The sequence below is a fragment of the Daldinia loculata genome (genome assembly GCF_022478755.1).
Source record: "Daldinia loculata strain CBS 113971 unplaced genomic scaffold F4817scaffold_40, whole genome shotgun sequence".
Classification (NCBI taxonomy): Eukaryota; Fungi; Ascomycota; class Sordariomycetes; order Xylariales; family Hypoxylaceae; genus Daldinia; species Daldinia loculata.
The window spans coordinates 76199-100240 of NW_026054894.1; the positions used below are offsets into that span (position 1 = coordinate 76199).

The following is a 24042-nucleotide window of genomic DNA, read 5'->3' on the forward strand; positions in this document are numbered from 1 at the left end:
AAGGTCGGGGATCCCCGTAATACGCGGACAGGGGGCTGCTAATGGTCAGTATTCACATATTTCATCTCTAGCTTATCTGACTTGCAGTATAAGAACGACCTATAAAATAGTTAGCTCGTAGCCCTAATGTCTCTTTGTAATATAATAGGATAGTATAGTCGAATGAGATTCTGGGGTTTAAATGGAAAGCTGCTGAAGATATACCACCCTTAATGAGTACATGAGGTACCTATATGTACCATTTGAATCAAAGGGAAAGTGCGACATGTACCTGTACGTAAGAATTAAATTCAGATCAGGTACATGTACACATTCGTACCCGCGGTTTCAGGGCAGAACTTTGTCTCTACACGTGGAGGACCCTTCTTTACATAAACGTTGCATTGCACCCTTGCTTCAAATAACCAAATAGCCTTTTTCAAAAAGGCTTTTTGGATGACAGGTGCGCTTAGATGGAAATGCCATATTCAATAATTGCATTGTTAGGTACGTACCTAATGTAGGTACAAGATGCCATCCTCAACTCATAAGCCGCCACATTATCTCTCATGACGTATTCAACCATTGTACACCATTGCACACTGACTCTATTTTAATCTTCACTGTAGATACCTATGTTTTCGTCTTGCTGAGCCCCGTGGTAGGATTCCGTCAGATTCCCGTCGAATCCCAAGTCTTGCAGGCGGCGTAGGCGTGGAGCGAACGGTACGGATTCTCGGTGCCAACTAACAACCGTTGGATGCTTCCATTTGCATAGTAATTTATTTCTAGCTAGGAACGATTGGAAGTGAGGTATCTATCTAATAAGCTATTGGTTGATCACTACCTACCTACTTATCAATGATATGAACTCTTTCGAAAATACCATCCTATCCATGATCAAAGAAACAGGATAAACACCAAGGGTTATTGTCTCAACTTTAGAACGGCCACAGCAAAAAGTTTCATATCCCATCCCATCCCTGATCCCCCTAACCTAACAACACCGGAAATCATAAAACTAGAAACCCATAACCCCGTCATAACCCGTATAACTGATCCATACGTCCCATAACATCATTCGTGTGTATCGTTAAATCCTCGGCCTGTTTCCCATATTGCGAACGATAGGCCCACGGCTCCCACCGAGTGCCTGGCCGACTCTCTTTACGTGATCGCGATGGCTTCTGCGCGCCTCGGAGGTTTCCCGCCCGTCAACTCGCCACCAGGGGTTAGAGTAAGGGCTGAACGTCCGCCAGCCGTCCCCCTCTTTCGCCGCCTTGACTTCCTCGCCCCGGAGGACGACGAAATATTTGAGCACGACCGGTTTCTCTTGGCGGCGACGGAACAGGCCCTTCCTCTTGCGCTCCGGGAGTAGCTCCGTCATCCGGAACTCGCCCTCCTCGAGGACAACGACTTGCCAGTCGCGGCGGCGGAACGGAGTCCTGTTTGTTGACCTGAGCTTGTTGTTTATGACAAACTGGATTTGGTTATACACCCCCGCATTGAGACGGAAGACTCGGTTGGCGAGGTCCTGGGCGTACGATCTTCCCTTCTTAGAGCCCTTAGCACTGTATTCTCGAATAGCGTTCGCGTGCAATTCGGCCAACTCTTCCTGAGCGTAAGATGTCAGGGGTTCGATGGTCAGGAATCCGTCGTTGTAGCTCTTCCATTTGCTACCGAACTTGATGCCACAGAACGTCTTCCAGGCAACTCGGTCGATGGTACCCCCGCTATCGAGAACCATCCATGCTTCGTACACCGTCTTCGCTGGCTCGTCGTTCGAGACGGTGCTACTCCTAGTCAGATATTCGCTTATCATGGTGTTGCAGGTATCTACATATAAACGTACAACGTCTTACGCCCAGCGTGGTCTGGGCAAGATTCTTTGGATAGCATAGAAAGAGCGTCCTCGTCGATCTCCCGTCGAACTCCCGTCATGGTTTCGGCGTCTTCGCTCAATGAGGATAGAGTTGGGCTTAAAGGTGGCATTCCCTCTGGATCCACAGTCTGTTTAACCTCACACTCCAACGACGAAGCCATGGTTTATATATCAGAGGCCGGAATATTTACTTAAAGTGGGTAGAAGGTAGGACAGGCTGGAGTATACAGAGCAGAAAGTCGGAATATCAGAAGCTCACAATAACCCTTTATATATCATTGGGTCTTACTTCTGTATCCGGGGGCTACAGCCCCGGATTTTCTATGTTACGCATGTCCCTCTCGCCAAACGTAAATCGGTGTAGGTAGATGCTCTTGGCGACAGAAGCTGCCTGGAATCATGTTCCATCTAGTATATCTCGGTGCTGTGATTGGACGCCACCTGCTGCGAGCTGCCGTCCTAACATGACTAGATGGGCGATCACGGGGGTTCTGCCTTGCACGTATTATCACAAATTTCGCGATTGGAGCAGAGCTTATGATACTAAGGCTGAACATTGCTTTTCCTTCTTGACCGGTGGATGAGGTGAGTCAAATTGGTGTTTCTAGACCGATCGGTCGATTTAGGTATCATTGGACTACAGCCGACTTTAGTTGTAACCACTTCATTATGACGGTCATGCTGTCTACCCAGTCGAAGCGATATCCTACCAAATACTTCCTAGATGGGCACGATTACACGAGGAACAGTTCTATTTCACCCGGGGTGTATCATGGTGTGTTGGTATCGCAGGCCATAGATATATTTACCGTAGGGGAACAATCTGCACGTCGTAACCTCGTGTCAACCTATCCAACTCATCTCCTAATATGAAGTCCCAGTATCTTGCCATACTACTAGATTATCGTACAGCTGAAAGCTACATGGGAATATTATAGCTCCGCCAAGAACATCGATATCTCAGGGTCGGCTTCTTCATCCAGGCGCCGCTGGTCGTACTCTTCAAACAGGCCACAAGCTTCCCGTGAAACCCCGAGCTTGTTGAGCAATCCCTGGACGGTCGAGTTTTCGCTAGAAAGATAGATTGCAACATCATTCAACAAGTCTCTAAATTGATTTGGCGACAAGTCGACGCATGGTTGCATGATAGCAGCAGTGACTTCGATCCAAGCGGCGACCAAGGTCGGATGAAGTGAGCCCTGCATGTGTCGGAACTCTATCGTGTTTAGCTGGCTCCGGCGAACTTTCCCCGGGAAGTTCGAGGTTGCTGGTAGCAGTTCCATGAGACCAATTGACGCTCGACGGGACTTATTCGGTTCGCCGACTAACATCGCAAGGTCTTCTACGGTCTCAGCACGCCATAGCCACTGAACCTTTGGCTTGTCCCGGTGGAGGGATTCTCGAACACTTGGTGGGACGTTCTGCTCCATCTCATAGACCCAAATCCCCTTTCCAAGGTCCTCGATCCAACTCGGGAGCTTTGGAGCATTATCCGTTGCCATGTTCGTCCCTGTCTGTAGTAGAGCGGCATACTTATTGGCAAGCTGTCGCCAGGACGCGTGTAGTCCCATCAGATTCTCCTCTACAACCCACATCAGGGTGAGGATCCTCTTGACAGTTATCAGATCGTATTCTGCGCCACTAAGGCCCCAATGGATATGGGTGCCACAACGGCTCGAAGCAGGTCCTGAATCTTTGCCAGCATTCACGCTAACCAAGTAATTCGCGCGTAGAGTTCGACAGGTACTATCGAAGTCTGACTTCATGATGTCGAAATCATGGTATCGGTATGCTTTACTAACGAATTCGAAGCCGAGCCAGAAATGGCCTGGCGGCGTCTGGGGTCTAACAGCCATACGCTTCCCCTTCGCCGTTGGGTCGGTCCACTGTAATGATTAGAGTTAGCATTTGTTTCTTGTCAAGCAAAGACTTGAAGGATGGTTTCTGTCATGTAGCGAGAAGAACTCCTTAAACATCTAGGTATAAATCAATATAGTTGTAATAAATTATCAAGCATACTATCATAGTCTCCTCGGGAACAATGCTATTTTCCTTGTAGGAACTATACCGGAAATCATCGAAGTCCCCTAGTCGGGCGTATGCGTCGTCTGGATCCAATGCCTTGTCGTCTTTGGGATGGCCCTTTTCTCGATAGACTGTCGGTATTCCAGCACCAGCCAGCTTTTTCGCAATCTCGTTCCCGAAGTAGTGGATTCTTTCCATATGAACTTCGTGGTCATTGGAATCGTTTCCAGTCAAGCCAGATGGCTCCTCTAGTACCTGTTGAGTGGGTGGGCTATGCTTGCCATTCTCGAGTTTCAGGGGAACCGCGCCAGCCTCTCTAAAAAGAACTATAAACTCCAGCTCAACGCCAAAGGTTGCTGCGTCAGAAAATGAGTTTGTGGCTGAGGTGTTCATGATGAATATCTGAATTCAATTCTGGTTGATGCTGCTCTCTTAGAAATATGAGCTCTCTGGCTTCTTACAACCTCCATTCCTAAGGAGTAAACCCTCATCCTTAAATACAAAACTCAGGGGGCATGTTTACCACGACTCTTTAGTCAGGTTTTTTTCCTGAGAGATTTCTACAAAGTACACACGAAATAGATGATAGTCGGTCACCTTTCATCACCTCTCGTCAATATTAAGCTACCATCGGTAGTCGAACAAGGCCAATAGATGGTCTGTATAGGTACCCCAATTCTGACCGGAAAACTGGCGAAAGGTGACGAGGAATCGCCACGCAGGACGCCAACGGGCAATCACACTACCTAGTATCGATCTAACAAGTACGGAAAAGCTATACTTCCCCTCAGCTGATAGTAAGCATATGATGGGCTAGACATGTTTCCTCTCTGACATGTACGCATAACAAAAAGTCGTATTCCGCAAGCCGAAGAACCAATATCACCATCGAGGTCGCCAACAATAGCCTCGTCGACGCTTTACAACGAGTGTATATCACATGTCAGTCTCTATATATCACTTCATGTCACTTGTGACCTGAAGTGATGTCTTCCCAATCGTGCCCAACGCCTATAGACTCTTTTGTCATCCAAACGTATAGGACGTAGGATCTAAATCATGTCATATAGCCGTAATCGCAAAATGAAGTGTCCTACCACCAGTGTCACCATCATCTACTAGCTGGAACTCCGGGTATGCAGTGCGGGCCGAACCTCTCATTCAGAAGCCAACGCCGTTGTTCAATGGGCTAAGATCACGACCATGTTGCCGGTAGCTCATAGCGGGCCGTAGTCACAATCCGGACCCGGCTTATGTCACTGTTATATCACTGTTATAGAATCTTGCGCCGTGCATGCATATGCGACATCCCGTATTACTTGGCACTTGGCATATCTGTCCCTACCCCCCTAAACTAGTCGGGAGTACCGTTGCTCTTGGAGATCTAGCACAGGTTACCCTCTAGGAAATCCCACTCCTGGTGTAAACCTATTCCCAACATACGGTTGCGCACGCTGATTTTATTAGCAAGGTAGGAGTCTTACCGCCATTCTGGTGGTAGATAGATGCGAGGTGGGATAGAATTGGGTATATTACTTTATTAGGCTTTCCAATCATAATTGTAGTTATTAACCACGATTAATTACAAGTTCCAACATGCATAAAGAAGAAATAAAGCCGGGGTGAATCCCCAAGGCAGGAAGAAACGCCATGTGATAGCGTCGGTAGTGTAGTGGCACATGGATCCTTAGGAATGAAGCTCAAGACGGGACCCGTGGATGGGACCTGATTGAATATCCAAGAGGAATAAGGTTGTTCCAAACCGATGGCTTTTTAATGGAATAGGAAAAATAAAAACAAAGTCCAACTGGGCTTGGGAAAATCCAATTGGTCAATTGCAATTAGATTCTCCTCCCCCTTACATACTGCCCTTACTTGCCATCAAGGTTCTATGGAACATTAACATTAACATTAACGGAACACGTAGTTACCTGTTATTATTTCTTGACTCCTCCCTTGCTAGTTAGCATTACTCTTTAGCATTCATTAGCAATATATAATTTCAACATTACCAACACCAAGGCGAGCAGATGGCCCCGCGTCAATCTGTCCTCCCGCTCGCCTACCGAGCTTTCTTCCTTATTATCGAACCTATATCCGCCCTCGTAGGTGCCTTCTTTGCGCACTTCCGACAGGATGAATATCTCTCGATGACAATACATGCCGAGACGCCGGTTCCTCTCGGGACGTCCGTCGTTCTCTCGCAGCTCGCCAACCTCTACCTACTGTTCGCGCTTAACGAGGCTCTGGTACTACGGTCTACGGGCGATCTCCGGGTGTGGCGAACGGTGCTGTTCGTCTTATTAGTCGCCGACTTCGGTCACCTCTACTCCGTGAGCGGGTTAGGATCCTGGGTCTACTGGGACGTGACGCGTTGGAATCCTATCGATTACGGGAACGTCATGTTCGTATATTTGGGCGCGTCGATGAGGATCGCGTTTCTCACCGGAGTTGGGCTGGGGGTATCATCCCCGGCAAAGACGAAAAAGGCGGCTTGAGGAGTCTTCTTCAAAGTTGTACCTTTACTACTATCCCAACAATATCAATCATAAGCCTTCTATCTCGGTACTATCTTCTAGCTCGGTACTATGCCCCAACAACCAAGGCCGAATATGTTTCCTTTTCAAAGAGGTCTTACAAAACATTTGGAACCCACAATAATTCCTTTCGAATCACTCGGTACGATGAAATACCGCACTGACGGTTTTTAAGTCGTGGGGTTTAGCTCTATCTCCGACCCATTGTTAATACCATATTCGCTTGGCTCCAATCAGATTGACTAACCAAAAGATATTGAAGTGATACAACTTCTATGACTAGGTTCGGTCCCTGTTTAGCGAAGAAGACATTCATGCTTCTAGCATTACTCCGAAACTGGAGCAAACACACCGCTAGGAGTACCGGTTCTATGCCTATTGTGGATAAAAGGATGATTGATTTTGAGGGGGTATACTCTCTAGACCGGGGGAATGGAGGGGAATTCATGGAATTCATAGGTGGGGGTAGCTTTCGTTGCTTTCGTCGCTTCAAATATCAACTTACAAACCCCTCCATCAACCCCTCGTCTATAGTAGGTATTCCTATAATTTTTTGTATCTACCTAGCACCTATCCCTTACTATATCTCAAAATGTCTAAATACGACCAATACGAGGGTTTCCAAGTCGAGTCGCCCGAGACATGGACCCAGTTCCACTTGAACAAGTTCGACACCAAGCCCTTCGGTGATAACGATGTAGAAGTCAAGATCGAGTGTTGTGGTGTATGCGCTAGCGACATTCACACTATCACCGGCGGCTGGGGCGCTCAGCGTTTCCCGCTGGCAGTCGGCCACGAGATCGTCGGTAAGGCTTTGAGGGTTGGCCCCAAGGTCACTCTTGTCAAGCCCGGCCAGCGTGTTGGTGTTGGCGCCCAATCGTGGTCTTGCTTAAGCTGTCGCCAATGCAAAAACGACAATGAGACATACTGCTCCCAATGGGTAGACACTTATGGTGCTGTCTGGCCGGATACTGGTATCGTGACCCAGGGTGGCTTTTCATCCCACGTGAGGACACACGAATATTGGTGCGTATTTTGAATAGCCGAACGTGCGAATATTTCTAGTAGATCGAGTGTTCCTAACTGCTACTTCTAGGGTATACCCAATCCCAGAAGCGATACCAAGCCACCTTGCCGCGCCGATGCTATGTGCCGGTATCACTAGTTATAGCCCGTTAGTGCGAAATGGTGCCGGACCCGGCAAGAAGGTCGGTGTCGTCGGCCTGGGAGGTTTAGGACATTTTGCCGTTCTCTTCAGCAAAGCATTAGGCGCCGAGACGTGGGTCATCTCACGCACACATAGCAAGGAGGCGGACGCGAAGGCGATGGGTGCCGACGGGTTCCTGGCCACACAAGACAAGGACTGGAACAAGGACCACCTATTGTCGTTCGACCTTATCATCAGCACCGCAAACAGCACCGGCGAAGGCTTCGACCTAAGCGGCTATCTCGCCCTTCTCGACGTCCACGCGAAGTGGATCTCGGTTGGCTTACCCGAAGGAGAAGGACTAAACGTAAAGGCTATGGACCTCGTCACCAACGGCTGCTTGATCGGCTCGTCGCATCTAGGAAGCCGACGTGAGATGCTAGAGATGTTGCAGTTAGCTGCAGACAAGGGGATCAAGTCCTGGGTCGAAGCAGTGCCCCTCAGCGCGGAAAACTTATCCACGACGGTGCAGAAGCTTAAGAAATCCGACGTTCGGTACCGGTTCACCATGACCGACTACGACAAGGTCTTCGGCGCGTAGAGAAATTAGAATCTAGAGGGGTTGCCTTGCGTTAATCGTCGACCTTGCGCATCTACGTGGAGTCCTGGGGGCTTTGTAATAGAAAGAACTCATCGCATTTTATGAGACGCTTGTAAGTCAAGCGGAGTTGAGATGATACTATACATAGAATAAAATAGATATAAATTAGCATAAAACCTAGCATCGGTTGATGTAAGTATATCTAAGTGATCAGGGCCGGCTTGGCCCAGGCATCGTTACCATCGGCTTTGGTTTAATTTAAACTGAATAGGCGCCGAACTTATCGTAGTCGAAGAAACGATCTATAAGTGCACAAGCGGATCGGTTCGTACCTATAACCCTATAAGCTATTACGGTAGTTACTAGGTAACATCTTAAAACTGACTACAAGTTAGACGGAATATGTGTTGTGAAGTGATGCTTAACCATACTCGCTACCCCGATTTGATACAAGGTTATACAAGAAAGAGAAAAGGAGCAGGTTGGAAATCCTAGGACTGCGACCCATCAACGAAAACCCCTAGAACGGTTTATCAAGCCCTTGGTCAGGGCAGTTGAGCTATAGTTACCTTAGCCGTATGCCTTCGGTGCTTTATTCATGAGACATATGACATGAATGTGATCTATATTTTGTATTTGACTTAGCAACGTCATCATGTATAGCCTACAATATCAACGTTGTGCCTTCATATGACACCCGCGGATATGGTTGGGGGTTGTTTGCATGGAAGACGATCCTTCAGCCTTAAGAGAATAAGGTCGTTTATATAACGTATGGTGATGAATGTTCTTACCTTAGGTACGTAATAACCGAGCAGATCACAGGAACGTCATAGCCTTCGGAAACCCGAGAAGCTAGTCCGTATATACGAACCTCGTGCGTGTATGTTGTGGACTACTTCTCCATTTTCTAGGATAAAGTCCTAGGACAACATGCCATGACATTGGGGACGGGGTGCTCCTGCTCGAGTAATACTATCCTAGTCTATCCTCGTGATCTTCACTCATGGTGTCCTTGTACGACTTAGTGCTCAGTCTATGCTACCAACAACAATAATCGATACAGACACCTCAGTAAATGTCGTCCAAAGTCATAGGATAAGCAGACGAGTCGGGCATAGTGAGATAAACGTCAAATGCTGTGCCACGACACAGATAACCAGACGATGAGGCTCGGCTGGAAATTCCCCGAATCCTAAGCGGCTGAGCTTTTTACTAGTGGATTCCAGACAGAAACCCACGCTTTAGAATTTGTCTAACCTACAACGTTGGACATTTACACCGCCGATTTTGGGGTAAACAATATTACGTCGTTGTCTGACCGAGTACTGACATGTGGCGTCGCCTCAACTGGTACCACTGTCTTATATACACTAATTTTAGAATCCATGCCGGAAGTCCCCATACCTAACTCCAATCCAAATACCATTATGATCCATCTATATCATTCCCATGCCAAGAAATTATCCCCGGTAATTTGCGGGTGGAGGCGTAGGGAGTTCAGCTACTACGGGGCGTTCCGTGTCGCGACCCTCGAGTTCCGTCGGTGGCGGTCCTAGTAACGGGGAGTAAGATTGATGCTTGTGATCCGCCATCGAGTTCCATCCACTCATTCCGGACATCTGAGATACATGTCTATTGTCTCCGTGCCAGGGTTCTGTCGATTGGGGCGAGTGAGGTACATATGAATTTTGGTGGTACTGGTTGGGAGAATAGGCCGAGAAACCAGGACTTGGGTATCCTGGGCTTGGAGCGCCAGAGTGATTTCCATTTTGCCATTGGGACATACCGGGAGAGTTGGCTGTTTCTTGATTAGTATTGAGCGAGCGGATATGTACGACAGTAATAGACTCACGTCCTTGAGCGACGTAATGATTTATCGCATCGTCGGCGCCTTTGTTATGTTTCTTATGCCTTGCCAGCCAGCCGCACCTATATGCTAAGATCGCGAGAAGAATTGCGACCACTGCCGCGCCCCCCAGAGATATGCCTAGTATTCCGCCCAGAGGCAACTGGTAGCCGGAACTCGAATTCGAACTGGGCGTAGATGACGAGGAAGCGAGGAAGACCTCAGCGTTGCTTGCATCGTCACTTAGTGTTGCTGGGAGTAGGTTTGCTGTTGGACACCCATCATTTTGACACGGGTTTGTACTGCAACATCCCATAAAAGGTTGCGAACTCTTGCAAGTAAACCAACTGCTGGCGTTGTTGGGCGCAGCGCAGCTTTGTCCCGGTATACTATCGTAGTGATCTGATGAAAAGCTTGCCGCCGCTAAATCATTCTGGGGACACCGTCCGCTGCCGTCGGCACAAGGGTCGACGGTGCAACAGCCGATGAAGCGGATGCTTGCATTCTCGCATACATAGAACTTTCCCTTGGACGGGCACGACAACCCAAGGTCACTGCGAGTTGTTGACATTGCGAGAACGAGCGAGCTACCAACGGGTAGATTAGGAATTATGAAATTGCCCTCAGCGCTGATAGAGAAAGTAGAAAGGGAGTGAAAACACTCTCCCGTGGGATCGTCGCAAAAGCAACAAACGGAACAAACGGAACAAACGGTATATGATACGGTATATGATGTGGCTCGTCACTTCTGGCTCGGCCAAGGGATATATGGATACATTGCTGCCAACACCCTCAGAAAGGATTGGAGCAAACGTCAGTCGACCATATGAAGGTTGGATGATCGGGGCTTAATACGAAGACCGACAGATACAAAGCCCCGTCGGGTGCCGTGGCAGTATTAGGTCCCGATCAAAAGAAATAAATGTTGGTTCCTTCGGGTTGGTTGTGCAGTTCAGCGGATGCAGAGGATATCCCAAATTAGGAACATCACATTCGTCTAATTGGTCAAAGGCCGGGCGCGATATAGAGGCGCAGTAAAGATGTCCATAGTAGATATCCAATATTTCGTGTTATAGTTGGAGACTTTACCAGCAGGCTGGGTCTGACTTAGTAAACAGTAAATCAGAAAGCTACCTATCTTTTATGAACCGCGATCTCCGAATTAACTTAGGTCGTATTGTATTAACTGTTAGTAACTAGACGAATTATACTCCCTTACTTCTACATGTAGGTACGCGGTAATTGATGGTTACATGGCCCTTCGGCCCGTTAGTAGTACAAAATTAGAAGTCTTACAAAATACCATAGCCTACCTACCTAGATATCATCGGCTCCGTGGTAAACAAACAGCGTGACCAGTGATATATGGATTGCGACGATAACTGAAGTTCGACGTCCAGGATCGAAATAGGCTTTATCGACAAGGCTGTCTTGCTGCTAGGTTGGCAGTTTTAATATCGCAGGTGGCTCATCTCGGCAATTCGTCTCTATCACACCATGGTGATATTCTACGATGTAACTCATCAGACAGGCCGAGAGGTATTCGAAACGCGGGAAGGCTTGAAAGCAACTTGATAGGCATCAAAGCACAAAGTTCAAAGCTCAAAACGATCACTTCTCACGAAGTACAGAATTTTAAGAAGGCAGCTCTAATGCATATAAATTACATGCAGACGTTACATTTGACAGAGCAAACGATTTTAGAGATGTGATAGGCAAGGGGTGGAATGGTAACTCAAGTTGATTACGAGTTGTAATTGTCAACTTTACAGTCGAGAGGGGAGAAGCTTAAACCTATCGGGGTTAAGATCAAGTATCTCTAGCCACGGATAAGCCACATTTAAACAGTGGGTCTCTCAGATAAGATAGGTAGGTATCCCGAGAAAATCGCTTCTGTCCACAAAACCCTGAGTGGCCCAAGCGCTACTACCCACAACCGCCCACAACTTAGCTCGATTTCCCAAATTCCCACCGCGAATTGAATTTTGTGTGAATTTTCGATTAAGCCCCAAGTCGAAAACTTTCAACATTCCTCGCGACTTCAATTCCCATCCCACCAACCAAACCGCCATCCGCTCCTTTGCGACTTCGTCCCCCCTTCTAGCAGCGAAGACAAATAAACCGCAATCATGAGTGCCGCTCTTAACAAGATCGCGCCCAACAGCCCGTCGCGCCAGAACCCGTCGGAGCTCGAGACCAGCATCGCTAGCGCTCTCTACGACCTCGAGACCAACACCACCGATCTCAAGATTGCCCTCCGACCCCTGCAGTTCGTCTCTGCCCGAGAGGTATGAATACTTCCCTGCTTTACCGGTTATCCTGGGACTGCTTTAGACCGGCCCTATTCCTCGGTCCGATCGGACAACTTCTTTGCTACAAACGACTCGTCCACGGATCGTGACGAGTTCGATATAAATGGCATAGGAAAATATCCAGCAATATCAGTGGAATAGGACGGGAAGCGGTCCAAGGAACACATAAATATTATCGTGTCTCCTGGAGCTCGCCTGCTGACTTTTGGGTCTTGATTAGATCGAAGTCGGCCACGGCAAGAAGGCTATCGTCATCTTTGTCCCCGTCCCATTACTCCAGGGCTTCCACCGAGTCCAGCAGCGGTAAGTTCCCAGACACGGCTATTAATCCCTACCTGATTATCGAAAGACGGTTGCTAACGTTTGCGTTATCGTAATAGCTTGACTCGTGAGCTCGAGAAGAAGTTCTCCGACCGCCATGTCCTGATCATCGCCTCGCGCCGCATCCTTCCCCGACCCAAGCGCTCTGCCCGCTCGCGCAACACCCTCAAGCAGAGGCGACCCCGTTCGCGAACTCTGACTGCTGTCCACGATGCCATCCTTACTGACCTCGTCTACCCCGTCGAGATTGTCGGCAAGCGTCTGCGCACCAAGATAGACGGCAGCAAGCTCCTCAAGGTCATCCTTGACGAGAAGGAGCGTGGTGGTGTCGACTACAGACTCGACACCTACTCCGAGGTCTACCGCCGCCTGACGGGCCGAAACGTCAACTTCGAGTTCCCCCAGTCCGGTGCCACCGAGTACTAGGGATAAGCGGATGTTATCTGGGCTGGTATGGGAAGAGAGTTTGGCATTGTCTTTCATGGAATGATAGCATGGCAAATCTGGTGGGCCAAAAACTACATTACTGGCACGGCGTCTAGATAGCTTGTGGACTAAATGACAAGCTGGTTTTATGATGACATATCACACTTAATGAATTGCTTTTGATATCTTTACTCGTGACTCCTTTCATATTTGCTTGTGTCCTCGGGGTATCGTAGATTATCTAGCTATTCCTGACTGATCCGACCAATGCCGATGGCGCACCAGTACGCCAGTTCTTTCTTCTCCCTTGTATCCTTTTCCTTGCCTGCCGCAGCGCCTACCTGATCCTGTGACACATCGCCCTCCCATTCCAACCGTATAAACATGGGTATCTCCAATATGTCCTCGTCTTCCTTCAGCGGGTTCCGATCTGACCCAGGGTCGCCTTCACTTTTGGAAAAGCTCGAGCGCTCCTCCACGCGGAGCGATGCGGGCACCACCTCCACCACAATACTAACCCAGTTTCGGCCCCTCTCCCATATCTTGCCTGCTTCCGCCTGCTGCGACGTACTCTCGTCGCCCCGCTTTCGCCCCGCACCCTTTTCGCCGTCCTTCAGGACGTCGTCTAGGTACATGTCCGTATCGGTATTGGCATCGATATGGAACTGGGGGCATAGCACCGTCACTCTAGACGCGAAGCGTCCGGGCGTAGTTGCCGGCGTCGCAAGTGTGACCTTGATCTCCTCGAACATGGGGTTTTTGAAAGTTAGGAGAAACTGCGCAGGCTGGAGGGGCACTAGGAGGTCTGAAGTTCCCGGTGTTGAAGGGGTGGGGGTAAGCGGTTTGATGGAGATGGAGGGGATGCTGTTGTTGGCGACGAGGCGGATGCGCCATCGCGTGTTGCCGACTTTGGACTCGGGCTTGCTGATGATGTGCCGGCATACAGGACACCGCTTTGAGCGCTTCGTACGTAGTAGGTACGGGATCGGCCAGAGTTCGTTGGCGAAGCGGGCGCCTTCCTCGACTTGTAATCGTGACTGATCGCCTGTAACGGTACCGTCCCATCCGTCGCGGCGCAGCTTTGAGATGGCTGCGCTGTCGTCAAGGTCGGCAACACGGAAACCCTCGTTTGTAGAATCTGCTTCCCGCATTATGCTCGACTTGGCCTTGGGTTTGCCGAGGCCGGCACTGTTTCCCGAGTATAAGTTCATGATTCGCGTAAGAGCGCCGGGGGAGCTGAGCCCGTAGTCCATCAAGTTCGATAAGCTACTTGAATTGGGCGAATTCGTGTTGTTCTGAGCGTTATAGAATGACTTCATGGCCGCGAATCTCGCCGAGGTCGTCACGGGCACTGCGTCGCTTTTCTTGGGCGAAACGTCCCCGGTCGAAGAAGAGTGCTTGGAATGGTCATCGCCGTGGCGGAGTTTAGAAAGTTGGGAGAATATACCCTGCGGCTTGTCGAATTTGACGCCTATCTCGGCCGAGTTCCAGTTGCAGTACGAGCAGGCTAGAATCCATGGTCCAGACGGAGGTGTGGCACTTGCGCTCTCGGCGGTTAGGAGTGATGGTTCGGGTGCTGACTCGAGGGATTGGACGGCTAGTGGTCCTATACATATTGGGCATTGAAAGCAACTACGCGTACATCTGGGTAAAATATATTAGTATTATTTATAAGGTTATGATACGTTGAGACTGGTTCTAGAGTATATAAATAGAGTATATAAATACGCACCTGTTCCCTTCCGTCTTTAGACTACTGCTCCCAACCTCGAAGAGACAGTTTGGACAGTATATTGTTACAAGCTCCTCGGCGACACATCGCGGGCAGCGGATCTGATGGCACACATCGCAGTACAGCAGATATTCTAGGGGATATAAGCTGTAATTGGAGCGGGGCGAACGGGGATCAAAGGTGCGCTCGTCGTCGTCGTCAGGCGAATCCCGAGAAGAGGGAGAGGAAGTACCATCTGCAGAACGGGTATGGATCGCAGTGTCGTTACAGGGACATTGTATGTAGGTATAAGGAACAAACGATGCCATCTAGACGTCTTAAGGCGGCATATTTCAGCCGCAAGATGCACCCAAGCTCTGCGGACCAAAAATAAGATAGCAATCGAAGTCCAATTACTGAAACAGTAGAATCCTGTGACACTGCTTCCAAGCGGCTGCGCGTCAAAAAGGTGTTGGAACTTTTGTATGTTTTGCGTGCAACAACTTGAGCAAACGAGCTTGTGAATGCTAATCTTAGGTACCTATGTATCGAGTTATGTAATATTCGGTGTCTTATGCTTTTAAGCGGGTGTTTCTTATCGATACATTTTGTCGCATTTTATCTTATTCGCCCTCCAGATGAGAAATGATAGACGAATTACTTCACATAATAAGACAAGATTCTGCAATATATATATATATATGCCTATACCTATATATAATTAGCATATCACTTATTCACGGTATAGTTATTTCTTGCAATTACTAAATCTGATTGTAAGTCGATTTATTCAGCTTTGAACTCAGCGGCCGCAGATGCATACCTCATAATATTGTCATGATTCATCTTGGACGGCTAGGGTAACTACCAACTACCCTCCATATGCCGTAATGATATGCGGACTAAACTTATTCATCGATTGAGGATAATTCAAATCTGACCTGAGCGCCGAGAACTGCATGCATTACCGTGCATTTGTCGTCTAGGATCTTGGCTGCCTATACTTCAAGAACAAGATTCACAGATTTTACCGATAGGTCTAGGCTTTCGTCATATTATTAGCAGCACTTCGTATAAATTAACAAGAGGTCATCCTGTATGCTCAATGGCGGTTCGCTGATTAGACAGGGATATGGCTTCAATTACATAGAGCTCGGTATTGTATCCGACTCATTGGTAAAGACGGTGGCTTACAACGGATCGACAATGGACCACATCATGGTTTACACTAGCCCAACACGCAGGCGTTTAAGGTCCCCGAAATGGAACATGTTACGAAATAGGGAGTCGAAACCGCCGATCTGACGTGGAGGATCTCACTTATATTTCCAAGAGGTAACCTTTGGTTTAGGCAAAGTTTATCGAGTAAGAAATGCCTGACGCTTTCACATACGCGCGCACTCTATTGTGCCTCCTGGTTGGATCTTCGACACTACGGCGAGGCCCGGAGACTTGTAGCCATGATTTCCTTGGTAAAACGTGAGAGAATCTAACGGCGTGTCAAGCCTTGATCTACCAGGCTCGTAGGGTATGCTCTAGAACGTTAGAGATATCGTTCATAGTTGGCCCATGTTCTAAGCGTTGAATGTCGAGCTCGATAGGAAAACATACAACACACATGATGGCCGACGCAAGCGATCCTCGCCCCGCACTCAGCCCTTCCGAATACCAACCAGATAAACCGCTGTGGCGGGAACTGTCTCTCTACAATGGGGTTTCGAATAGATCGCGAGGCTGGAAAACAAAGAAGCCGGAGAAATTTGCGGAAATGCAGACGCCTCAAAAGCCTGGCACCGTGAGATGGGACGGCGCCTCAATGTCGAGTAATGATTGGGATAATCTGAAAAGGGTATGCTTACAAGTTATCCCCTGTTCCGCCGTGATATATATTCACAAGACCGATGTAGGATCCCGAGCTGTGGTATCGTGATGGAAACTGCTACATTCACCTCTACGGCCAAGGGCAAAGCCGTAGGGGTCCCGCATTCAAGGTGCCTTTCTCTGGGTTCCTAGAGACAGCTTGCTATCCCTTTATCGATAGATTTATGGCTCGAGATGTCATAATGCCGACGGGTTGCGCTCAAGAGAACGGCGACCCGGCAAGACAGAGTCGTATCGAACTCTTCATTCCAGCACCTCCTCGATCAGATAAACATCAATCGTATAAATACCACCTGGCAACCCGAAACTTTGTTGCTTACGTCTTCCGCAGGTCTATGGTTGGAGAAAACCTAGGAGCTGCTCTAATTACTCTCATGCATAGCATGCATCAGTTCCGTTTAAGGGACGTGGATAATGTTCAAGATCTTATGGGTTACCTAGACGAGGAAGGTTACCTCAATCTTAGAAGCAACCCGGCTCATGCTATAGCTATATTACACCTTTCAGAAGTTTTCCGGTTGAGAGGTCTCTATATAAACGCTTTTGCACACTGCTGTGGCATGAGCGACCAATTGCCCACCGTTCCCGAGTATCAGGTTCGTCGATATGTTCCCTTGTCTCTGGAAGTTTGTTGACATAAATAGCTACTATCCCCTGTAACTCGAAAGCTCATCCGTTGTGCACGAGTTGAAATGAATCTTAGACTAGGTCAGAGTGCAAATTTGGTGGGAAATTTTCTGCAATATGAGCTGGCCGAGGCACATCTGTCTTTGTATCCTGGAGCTCGATCGCATCTCGAAGAATTCCGGTCTCTATTGCACAATTTCTACGCCGCTAAATTTGGATCATACCCACCACCATCCGTTGACTCCCGAACGACAGTATTCGAAGCAGGCATCTTTCGGACTATGAGGACAGATTTCGATGCTCTTTTCCAGTATCTGGTTGATGAGAGTGTTGACAACACCCAGAACAGTCTATCCTTAGCCGAAGGAGGTGTCTGTACATGGCAAAGTATTCAATCCCTTGACTTGAGACATGAATTCAAGACTTTATTTCACCCCCTTCCCCTCCTCCCAAAGGTGTCGCTTGAAAATATGGAAAAGGTCGCATGGTTGGAAAAAAGGGCCAGAACAAATCAAAGACAACAAGAAATCATACGCTCGGCCTTGTTAAAGGCCACAAACCAGAAGCCCGAACTCCTTAAAAATGGACTGGTGAGAGTATATCGCCAATTCGAGGAGAAATTGGTCCACCCTTCCACTAAAGCAGGCAAGTTCGAAAATCTAGGTCCTATAGACAGTCGCAAAGTCCGCTGGATCTTGATTTATGCGGTTTACCAGGCCCTCCGTCAAGCAACAGAGATTCCACCCGAGGTTCTGGACGCTGCTAGAGCTCCATATCATCTCTGTATCTCTACGGTTGATCTACCACCATGGGATGAGGAACGGCCGGTGCACGACCTAGTTCGAAGGCAAACAATTCATATTGCCCATAGTACATCACCCTCAGCAACAGGTTGGGACTCTGCAGGATCGTCCCCCTACCAGTGTAACTTCGAGATCAAACCGGATATTGACTATTTCGCCATTACCCATCGCGATAGAACCGCAGATGAAGCTAGAGATAAAGGCCCGCGACTTCGCAGAGCAGCGAGTTGGAAGGGAAGTCTTTCTAGGAGCCTATCCCGGAGCTTGACGACCCGACGTCCATCAACCAAACTTACTAAACCGCAGAATAGGACTACCCAGTCACCTTGGAACAGGCACTATCACGAGGTTGTAGTTCAAGGCTACGGCAACGGAACAAGCGACATTAAAGACGCGCTGACAGGTGCACCGCCACCAAAGGTGCGTGCGACAATTGCGGAAGAGGACCCAGCATCGACATCGCCTTCTCGTTCTTCTAGTATTTCTGACCTAAGGAAATCCGAGGATGGGAGTATCGCGAAGACATCGGAAACATCTGTATCCGAGAGCCAAGCGGAAAATTCCCCATTCCTACAAAGCAGTCACAATGGCAGCAGAAAGAGCGCGCAGAGTAGACATAGTAATAACAAACGCGAGACGCCGCCGCATCGTCCCGGGTCTTCATTCGGCGCATTTCGACGAAAGCGCCAAGGAGAAGTCACGTCCAAGTCCTCCTGCGGGCTGCTCGGACGGCGATCGAAGAGTATCGACGGCACCTCGCGGAAATTCATGGAACCCGCACCGGGTGATGTCCACAAGGTGAATAGTGTGACGCCTCACATCGAGATGCCGGCTCCCAAAATCCCCACGTGGAACCACATCAAGGTCATGGAAGACAAGGCTACCAACTGGATGGCGAATGATATTCAGCCCGCATGGGAGCAATACACCGATCTCGGTGGCCTGACCGAGTTGAGACCCCGGGGACCTCACAGACCGCCGCCGAGGTGTAGGCCGACACCGATGGTACGCCTATAGAGTAGGTGGGATGGCATTATGAGGTATATGAAGGACTGTTAAGGGGGACTATAGATTACGCCTTTTATGGTTAACGGTGATACCCACTGGGGAGAACTCGGCCTCCTCGTTAGGCGTTTTAGTTTGGTGCGTAATAACCAGTAGGTAAGAGTCCCAGAGTTATGTACGTTAGGCGTGCAAGATTTGTGCCATTGAAAGCATCCAAGACAAGTTGGGATACGGGACACTCGCAACTAGACCGAATGCAGCTTCAAATGTTAGTTTGTTAGTTTGTAATATACATACCTACACATCTAGCCTTGCAATCTACGATAGGACTTGGGTATATTCCATCACTAAACCACTACGCCCACTTATGGTTTCCATACACCCGACTAATATTTTCGCTGAACTCAAATAGGTATCTCTCGCTCGTAACTAAACTAATCGCTTACTCGGACTTGACAGCAGCTCCGGTCGAGGCAGCTGTCAGGCCATCTATGATTTCACCTCCCATGACGTAGATGAGGTAAGAGGGGAAAATAAGCCATAAGCCGCTGTACCATGTTAGTCAAGTCGACGCTAGAAGTCACGGCAAAAGGGGACTACTTACTTGGGGATGATCCACAAGAGAACCAAGTCTTGTAGGCTATTGTGCCCAATGTTGTCGAAACCCGAGAAGTACTCCTGAAGCCCTATTAAACGACAACCAGCACGTCAGCAAGCCGCACTAACCAACTAGGTAATAACCGCATATTACTCACAATACAGCACCGTCTTACTCAACGTCATAACGGCCGCACTAAACGCCGTCACAACCGCCAGCGCGGCGGGCCGTCCGCTCAGCACGCGGGTGGCGCGCCCCGCGACCGCCGCGCCGGACCCGAGGTAGACGCCCACGTAGACGAGGTACATGGCGGTCTCGACGACGTTGAGGGCGCCCTGGGCGGACGTGAACCCGTTGCGCGCGTGGAACGCCTTCCACCCGTACACGTGGTCCACCTCGCCGTATAGCTTGTACGGCGCGTATACCGGCCAGTGCAGCGGCCCGCCCTCCATCGTTAGGGGGCGCAGGAGCACGTACCCCGAGTCCCAGATCACGAGCGGGAGGGATACGGCGAGCCAGAGGAGGGTTAGTTGTGAGGGGGCGTGCGCCCAGAGCTTGGGCGGTGCGGTGGGGGTGGTGGTGGTCGTTCTGGTGGTGGCGGCTTTGCTGGCGGAGCGGGTGGTTACCATTTTCGTTTTTCGTTTTTCGGTTTCTTTTTTTTTCTCCTTCTGTGTTGTAGTTTTGGTGTTCCGCGGGGTTCGAGTATACTACGGATTGTCGTCTTATCGCGGGCGGGGGTATATTCGGCGGGCGAGTCTATATATATATCGACGTAGGGAGTTCCTAAATACTTCTCGATGTTTACGTGTAGCAGTTGAAGGTAAAGAACCCTAAGCAAACGAGCTAAACTTGCATATATTGCCTTAGGTAGGTAGGTACACTGGCAAGGCCAATTCCGTATCCGTATTCCTGTTGGTGACCAGATGCGGGGAACCGACGAAACAGCTCGGATAGAAATCGTTCCACGACCTCGCGACCCACCGATGTGATAGGGTCTCTTTTCAGAAGGTGCCAAGACCGGGGTATACTATACATTTCTATCTCGCTTTTCTTAGAAATATGTAGGCGTCTTTAAGTTAAGCAATAGAGGTCAAGGGAAAGTGTATATATGCCATGGAGATATGTAGAGAGAGCTACTATTATTTTAATTAGTAGCTCGGAGGTCTTTAATAAAAACAATACTAGAGGTAGTTAGCCCCTAAGAGATGGAAATGTATGATACTAGGCTGCTCTTGATGAATGCAGTGGTATATTTAGGTAATTGTTGTGTAGAAAGTACCTAATGGCATCTTACCTCTGGATACTTGTAAGAGGAACTTCACCGGTTTAGCCATTGAGTGCATATAGGGTTTCTAAGCTATTCAAGTTAGACAAAAGACAATAGGGCACAACCTGACAGGTCTATCCATTTAGACATTTACTCGGTACCGCCTTGCTTCCAGCTAATAATCCAGTTATAGTTTAGGTATTCTTAGTACCTCTCTGCAGGACGTGACCTTTACTAGAGTAAGATATACAATACTCTCAGCGACAGGCACGGCGAAGATGAGAGATAGGGTTGATTTGAGGCTGACTAGGTTACTATACTTACTAATTGATCCCATCTAGACGGGTGCTTCGCAAGATGAACCGTGGCTGAGGACACCGGCATAACTTGCGGTTCGCTATGAGGGCTATCCGTCCAGTCTTAAAGTCAAGCCGCTAGTAGCCTTATACTTTACAGCTTACGGTTTCGATTCGCTAAGCGCATTACCGATAATCCAGTCCACTGGATTCGTTAACACGACTACCTAGGTACGCAAGAAAATGAGAACTGATATACGTGTGCCGCCAAAGCGTGATGCACCGGAGGGTAAGCACCACAAAAAAGAATTGACAGCAAGCACAAGTCGCTCTAGCACGCAAATATGACCGATAGCAAGTAGGCGAATGTAAATCGGTTGATTAATCGTGCGATGTTTTAAATGTGTGTAATAAGAAAAAGAGAAGAAATCGTCAAAGTCGGGAAAGCGGGCGCCGTAAAAAAAGAGGACGGTGGATTGAGTGTCAGGTCATGTGATTAGGCAGGACCCGCTAACTTGGACAATTTCCTTCAAATTGGATCCTCTTTATAAAATTTTCCTTCTCAAACAACATTCATCAACAAAGTCACATTTTCAGATTCTGAAGATCTGAAGATCATACACAACCAAGATATCATAATTGAAATCTCTCCGGGCTATGGATCAGTAAGAGCTACTATCGAATTAATTCATTTGTTATGAGCTCTATCTCGTCGCATCTCCATGGATCGGTAGACAAGTGTCCCGTATCGATTCCATCTCGACATTCAAGCACAGTTGACTTTGTTATATATATATATATATATGTATAAACCCACAAATTGCCTACCTCTCGCGACTCTCAATGCGCGGGAGCGTCAACTTCTTTTTTATCGTTCAATGTGGGAGAATGATCCAAGGCCTAGACAGCCGGTCCAATCCACCCTGCTGCCGTAGAATGAGTGCGGTAGCGGGACTAACAAGGACAAACACGCCATTCACTTACTTAGAAACTATTTAGTTTGACTTGACGAGTAGATATAATTAGTCTATTTTTACACTGGAATAATTTTATATAACTTCTTGTACAATGCGAATCCTGACCATCTACGGGTTTCCAGGAGAACCGTCATCTACATTGCTATCAAATCCCGATACTAGATCGCCTCGAGCCTTTTCCAGTTGGCCCGGGAAACTCGAGTCCTTGAACGCAATGCTAGCGCTGCCGAAATCGTACGCTACAAGCTTGTCTCGAAGCGCGGTGCTCGGGAATCCATTGTATGAGATCAACGCGCCGTAGAACCATTTTCCAGTGTCGTTTTCGATGTTATCGTCGTCCTCATTCGCGAATCGGAAGTCGTGCGTGCCGACCCCGTCCTTGTTGTACACGACTTTAGGATGCGTGCCGTCCCATCGGACGTCGCTGGCGCTCTTGACTTGGTAGTCACCGTGTTGCGATACTGCTACTACTTTGGCCTCGTCGTTCTGGACGAAGACGACGACGTGCTCCCAGTCGTTGCGGTGTCCCGGGTCGAGGGGGAAGTTGGCGAGGGCAACGTCCTTCTCGAAGTAATAGTCGTATAGATATGCGCACCAGCCATTATTGCACCGCGCCCGGGAGTACACATTGTTGTTGGCGAGGTCTGAGGGGTCATGGCAGCCCGAGGACAAACCAGTGTTTTCATGGTCGAGGCCTGGATTTATGTTGCCGTTCGCATCGATGGCCGGCGTGTTATAGCACCCATCGGTATCGAAGTCCATTGCAGGTTGCCATCTAAATACCTTAGTTCAGCGCCCGTGATCATACATAGTACTTAGGTAACCATAGAAATCATTTAAAACTCACTTCTTGTCGTTGGCCGTAGCCTTCTCCGGTAGCGCCTGTGGAGGATCTCGAGTCACTAGGTGTAAAAGATGCTCGATAGGACTACCATTCACTACTGGAGTGGTAGTTGCCATCAGCAGAGCCAACCCTGTGGCAGCGAGGCTCTTCCGGATAGACATTCTGATGGGCAATTTTCTCTCTACTTCGGTCAAGAGTCGAAATGGCTGGCCTGGTCCATCAAATCAGGACTCCAAATGGGGATTTCCATCTTCTATATACCCCTTTCCAAGTTGCTCTCCCGTCTGATGCTACACTCGGTTTCTCCATTTCCTCACGACATGGTCCTGGAGCAGATGGCAGACAACAAGCTGGGGTTTGGCCGACTTGAACAAGGGTCTCCCCCAGGGGCCGACACGAGCCGCCTTCCTTGTTTGGAAATGCATGAATATTCACGTCACCCTACTGGACCTTGCATCTCTTATGCCGTGCTCATTTAAATCTAGCGGCGGAGAATGGCCCGAGTTTAAACTCTCACCTTGTCTCCTATCAATTCTACAACGTGCTGCTGTTTAGACTGCAGTATAACCATTCACAAGACACCCCAATCGCTTCTTGGTATAGTATCCTAAGATCTATGTATAAGCAGTACTTCAACTCTTCTGTCTAACTTCATATTAAACCCCCTGTTCACTTCAATCATGCAATCTATCGCGTCAGCTACGGCGGTATTGCCGATCTTGAGGCTGAGTTAAGCCCCGAGCATCTGGCCGATCTCGAGTTTTAAATCCATAAAGCCCTACCGGCACCAGAGCTGCCCAGAGTTTAGAAATAGGATTGTATTAGCTCCACTCTAGCCTCCTTCTACTTATGTCCATAGCTGGACTTTGCAGTTGATACTACATACGGACGCGAGCACGGGTTTCGTCTGAATTCGTATGCCGGACCCGTCTCCCCACACGACATCGCGACATG

The 24042-nt window shown here is 48.6% G+C and overlaps 10 protein-coding genes across 10 annotated transcripts; 4 read left to right on the forward strand and 6 right to left on the reverse strand.

Moving 5' to 3' along the window:
• Positions 1–717: 717 nt before the first annotated feature.
• On the reverse strand, positions 718–2265 carry F4817DRAFT_343682 (uncharacterized protein). The gene is made up of 2 exons (XM_049304060.1): positions 1832–2265; positions 718–1772 (listed from the first exon to the last, which is right to left on the reverse strand). The coding sequence occupies exons 1-2, from the start codon at positions 2020–2022 to the stop codon at positions 1073–1075; spliced, it is 891 nt and encodes a 296-aa protein (XP_049157076.1). The 5' UTR covers positions 2023–2265; the 3' UTR covers positions 718–1072.
• A 183-nt stretch (positions 2266–2448) lies between these two features.
• On the reverse strand, positions 2449–3842 carry F4817DRAFT_343683 (uncharacterized protein). The gene has a single exon (XM_049304061.1). The coding sequence runs from the start codon at positions 3715–3717 to the stop codon at positions 2794–2796; it is 924 nt and encodes a 307-aa protein (XP_049157077.1). The 5' UTR covers positions 3718–3842; the 3' UTR covers positions 2449–2793.
• Positions 3843–5683: 1841 nt separating this feature from the next.
• F4817DRAFT_343684 (uncharacterized protein) lies at positions 5684–6707 on the forward strand. Its single transcript, XM_049304062.1, has 2 exons — positions 5684–6565; positions 6686–6707. The coding sequence occupies exon 1, from the start codon at positions 5917–5919 to the stop codon at positions 6382–6384; it is 468 nt and encodes a 155-aa protein (XP_049157078.1). The 5' UTR covers positions 5684–5916; the 3' UTR covers positions 6385–6565; positions 6686–6707.
• A 308-nt stretch (positions 6708–7015) lies between these two features.
• F4817DRAFT_360063 (GroES-like protein) lies at positions 7016–8171 on the forward strand (the record flags this gene model as incomplete). Its single annotated transcript, XM_049306231.1, has 2 exons — positions 7016–7449; positions 7520–8171. The coding sequence occupies 2 exons, from the start codon at positions 7016–7018 to the stop codon at positions 8169–8171; spliced, it is 1086 nt and encodes a 361-aa protein (XP_049157079.1).
• Positions 8172–9634: 1463 nt separating this feature from the next.
• On the reverse strand, positions 9635–10591 carry F4817DRAFT_317845 (uncharacterized protein; the record flags this gene model as incomplete). The annotated part of the gene is made up of 2 exons (XM_049300852.1): positions 9635–9972; positions 10027–10591. The coding sequence occupies 2 exons, from the start codon at positions 10589–10591 to the stop codon at positions 9635–9637; spliced, it is 903 nt and encodes a 300-aa protein (XP_049157080.1).
• A 1558-nt stretch (positions 10592–12149) lies between these two features.
• On the forward strand, positions 12150–13079 carry F4817DRAFT_360064 (40S ribosomal protein S7; the record flags this gene model as incomplete). The annotated part of the gene is made up of 3 exons (XM_049306232.1): positions 12150–12308; positions 12553–12635; positions 12713–13079. The coding sequence occupies 3 exons, from the start codon at positions 12150–12152 to the stop codon at positions 13077–13079; spliced, it is 609 nt and encodes a 202-aa protein (XP_049157081.1).
• A 151-nt stretch (positions 13080–13230) lies between these two features.
• Positions 13231–15444, reverse strand: F4817DRAFT_183082 (dynactin p62). Its single transcript, XM_049298379.1, has 2 exons — positions 14812–15444; positions 13231–14723 (listed from the first exon to the last, which is right to left on the reverse strand). Exons 1-2 carry the CDS (start codon positions 15117–15119, stop codon positions 13325–13327), a joined length of 1707 nt encoding a protein of 568 aa, XP_049157082.1. The 5' UTR covers positions 15120–15444; the 3' UTR covers positions 13231–13324.
• Positions 15445–16411: 967 nt separating this feature from the next.
• Positions 16412–19118, forward strand: F4817DRAFT_360066 (uncharacterized protein; the record flags this gene model as incomplete). The annotated part of the gene is made up of 3 exons (XM_049306233.1): positions 16412–16639; positions 16698–17267; positions 17316–19118. The coding sequence occupies 3 exons, from the start codon at positions 16412–16414 to the stop codon at positions 19116–19118; spliced, it is 2601 nt and encodes an 866-aa protein (XP_049157083.1).
• Positions 19119–19333: 215 nt separating this feature from the next.
• F4817DRAFT_183094 (uncharacterized protein) lies at positions 19334–20440 on the reverse strand. The gene is made up of 3 exons (XM_049298380.1): positions 19862–20440; positions 19711–19792; positions 19334–19654 (listed from the first exon to the last, which is right to left on the reverse strand). The coding sequence occupies exons 1-3, from the start codon at positions 20331–20333 to the stop codon at positions 19549–19551; spliced, it is 660 nt and encodes a 219-aa protein (XP_049157084.1). The 5' UTR covers positions 20334–20440; the 3' UTR covers positions 19334–19548.
• Positions 20441–22309: 1869 nt separating this feature from the next.
• Positions 22310–23435, reverse strand: F4817DRAFT_183200 (NPP1-domain-containing protein). Its single transcript, XM_049298381.1, has 2 exons — positions 23092–23435; positions 22310–23019 (listed from the first exon to the last, which is right to left on the reverse strand). Exons 1-2 carry the CDS (start codon positions 23247–23249, stop codon positions 22353–22355), a joined length of 825 nt encoding a protein of 274 aa, XP_049157085.1. The 5' UTR covers positions 23250–23435; the 3' UTR covers positions 22310–22352.
• Positions 23436–24042: the final 607 nt, after the last annotated feature.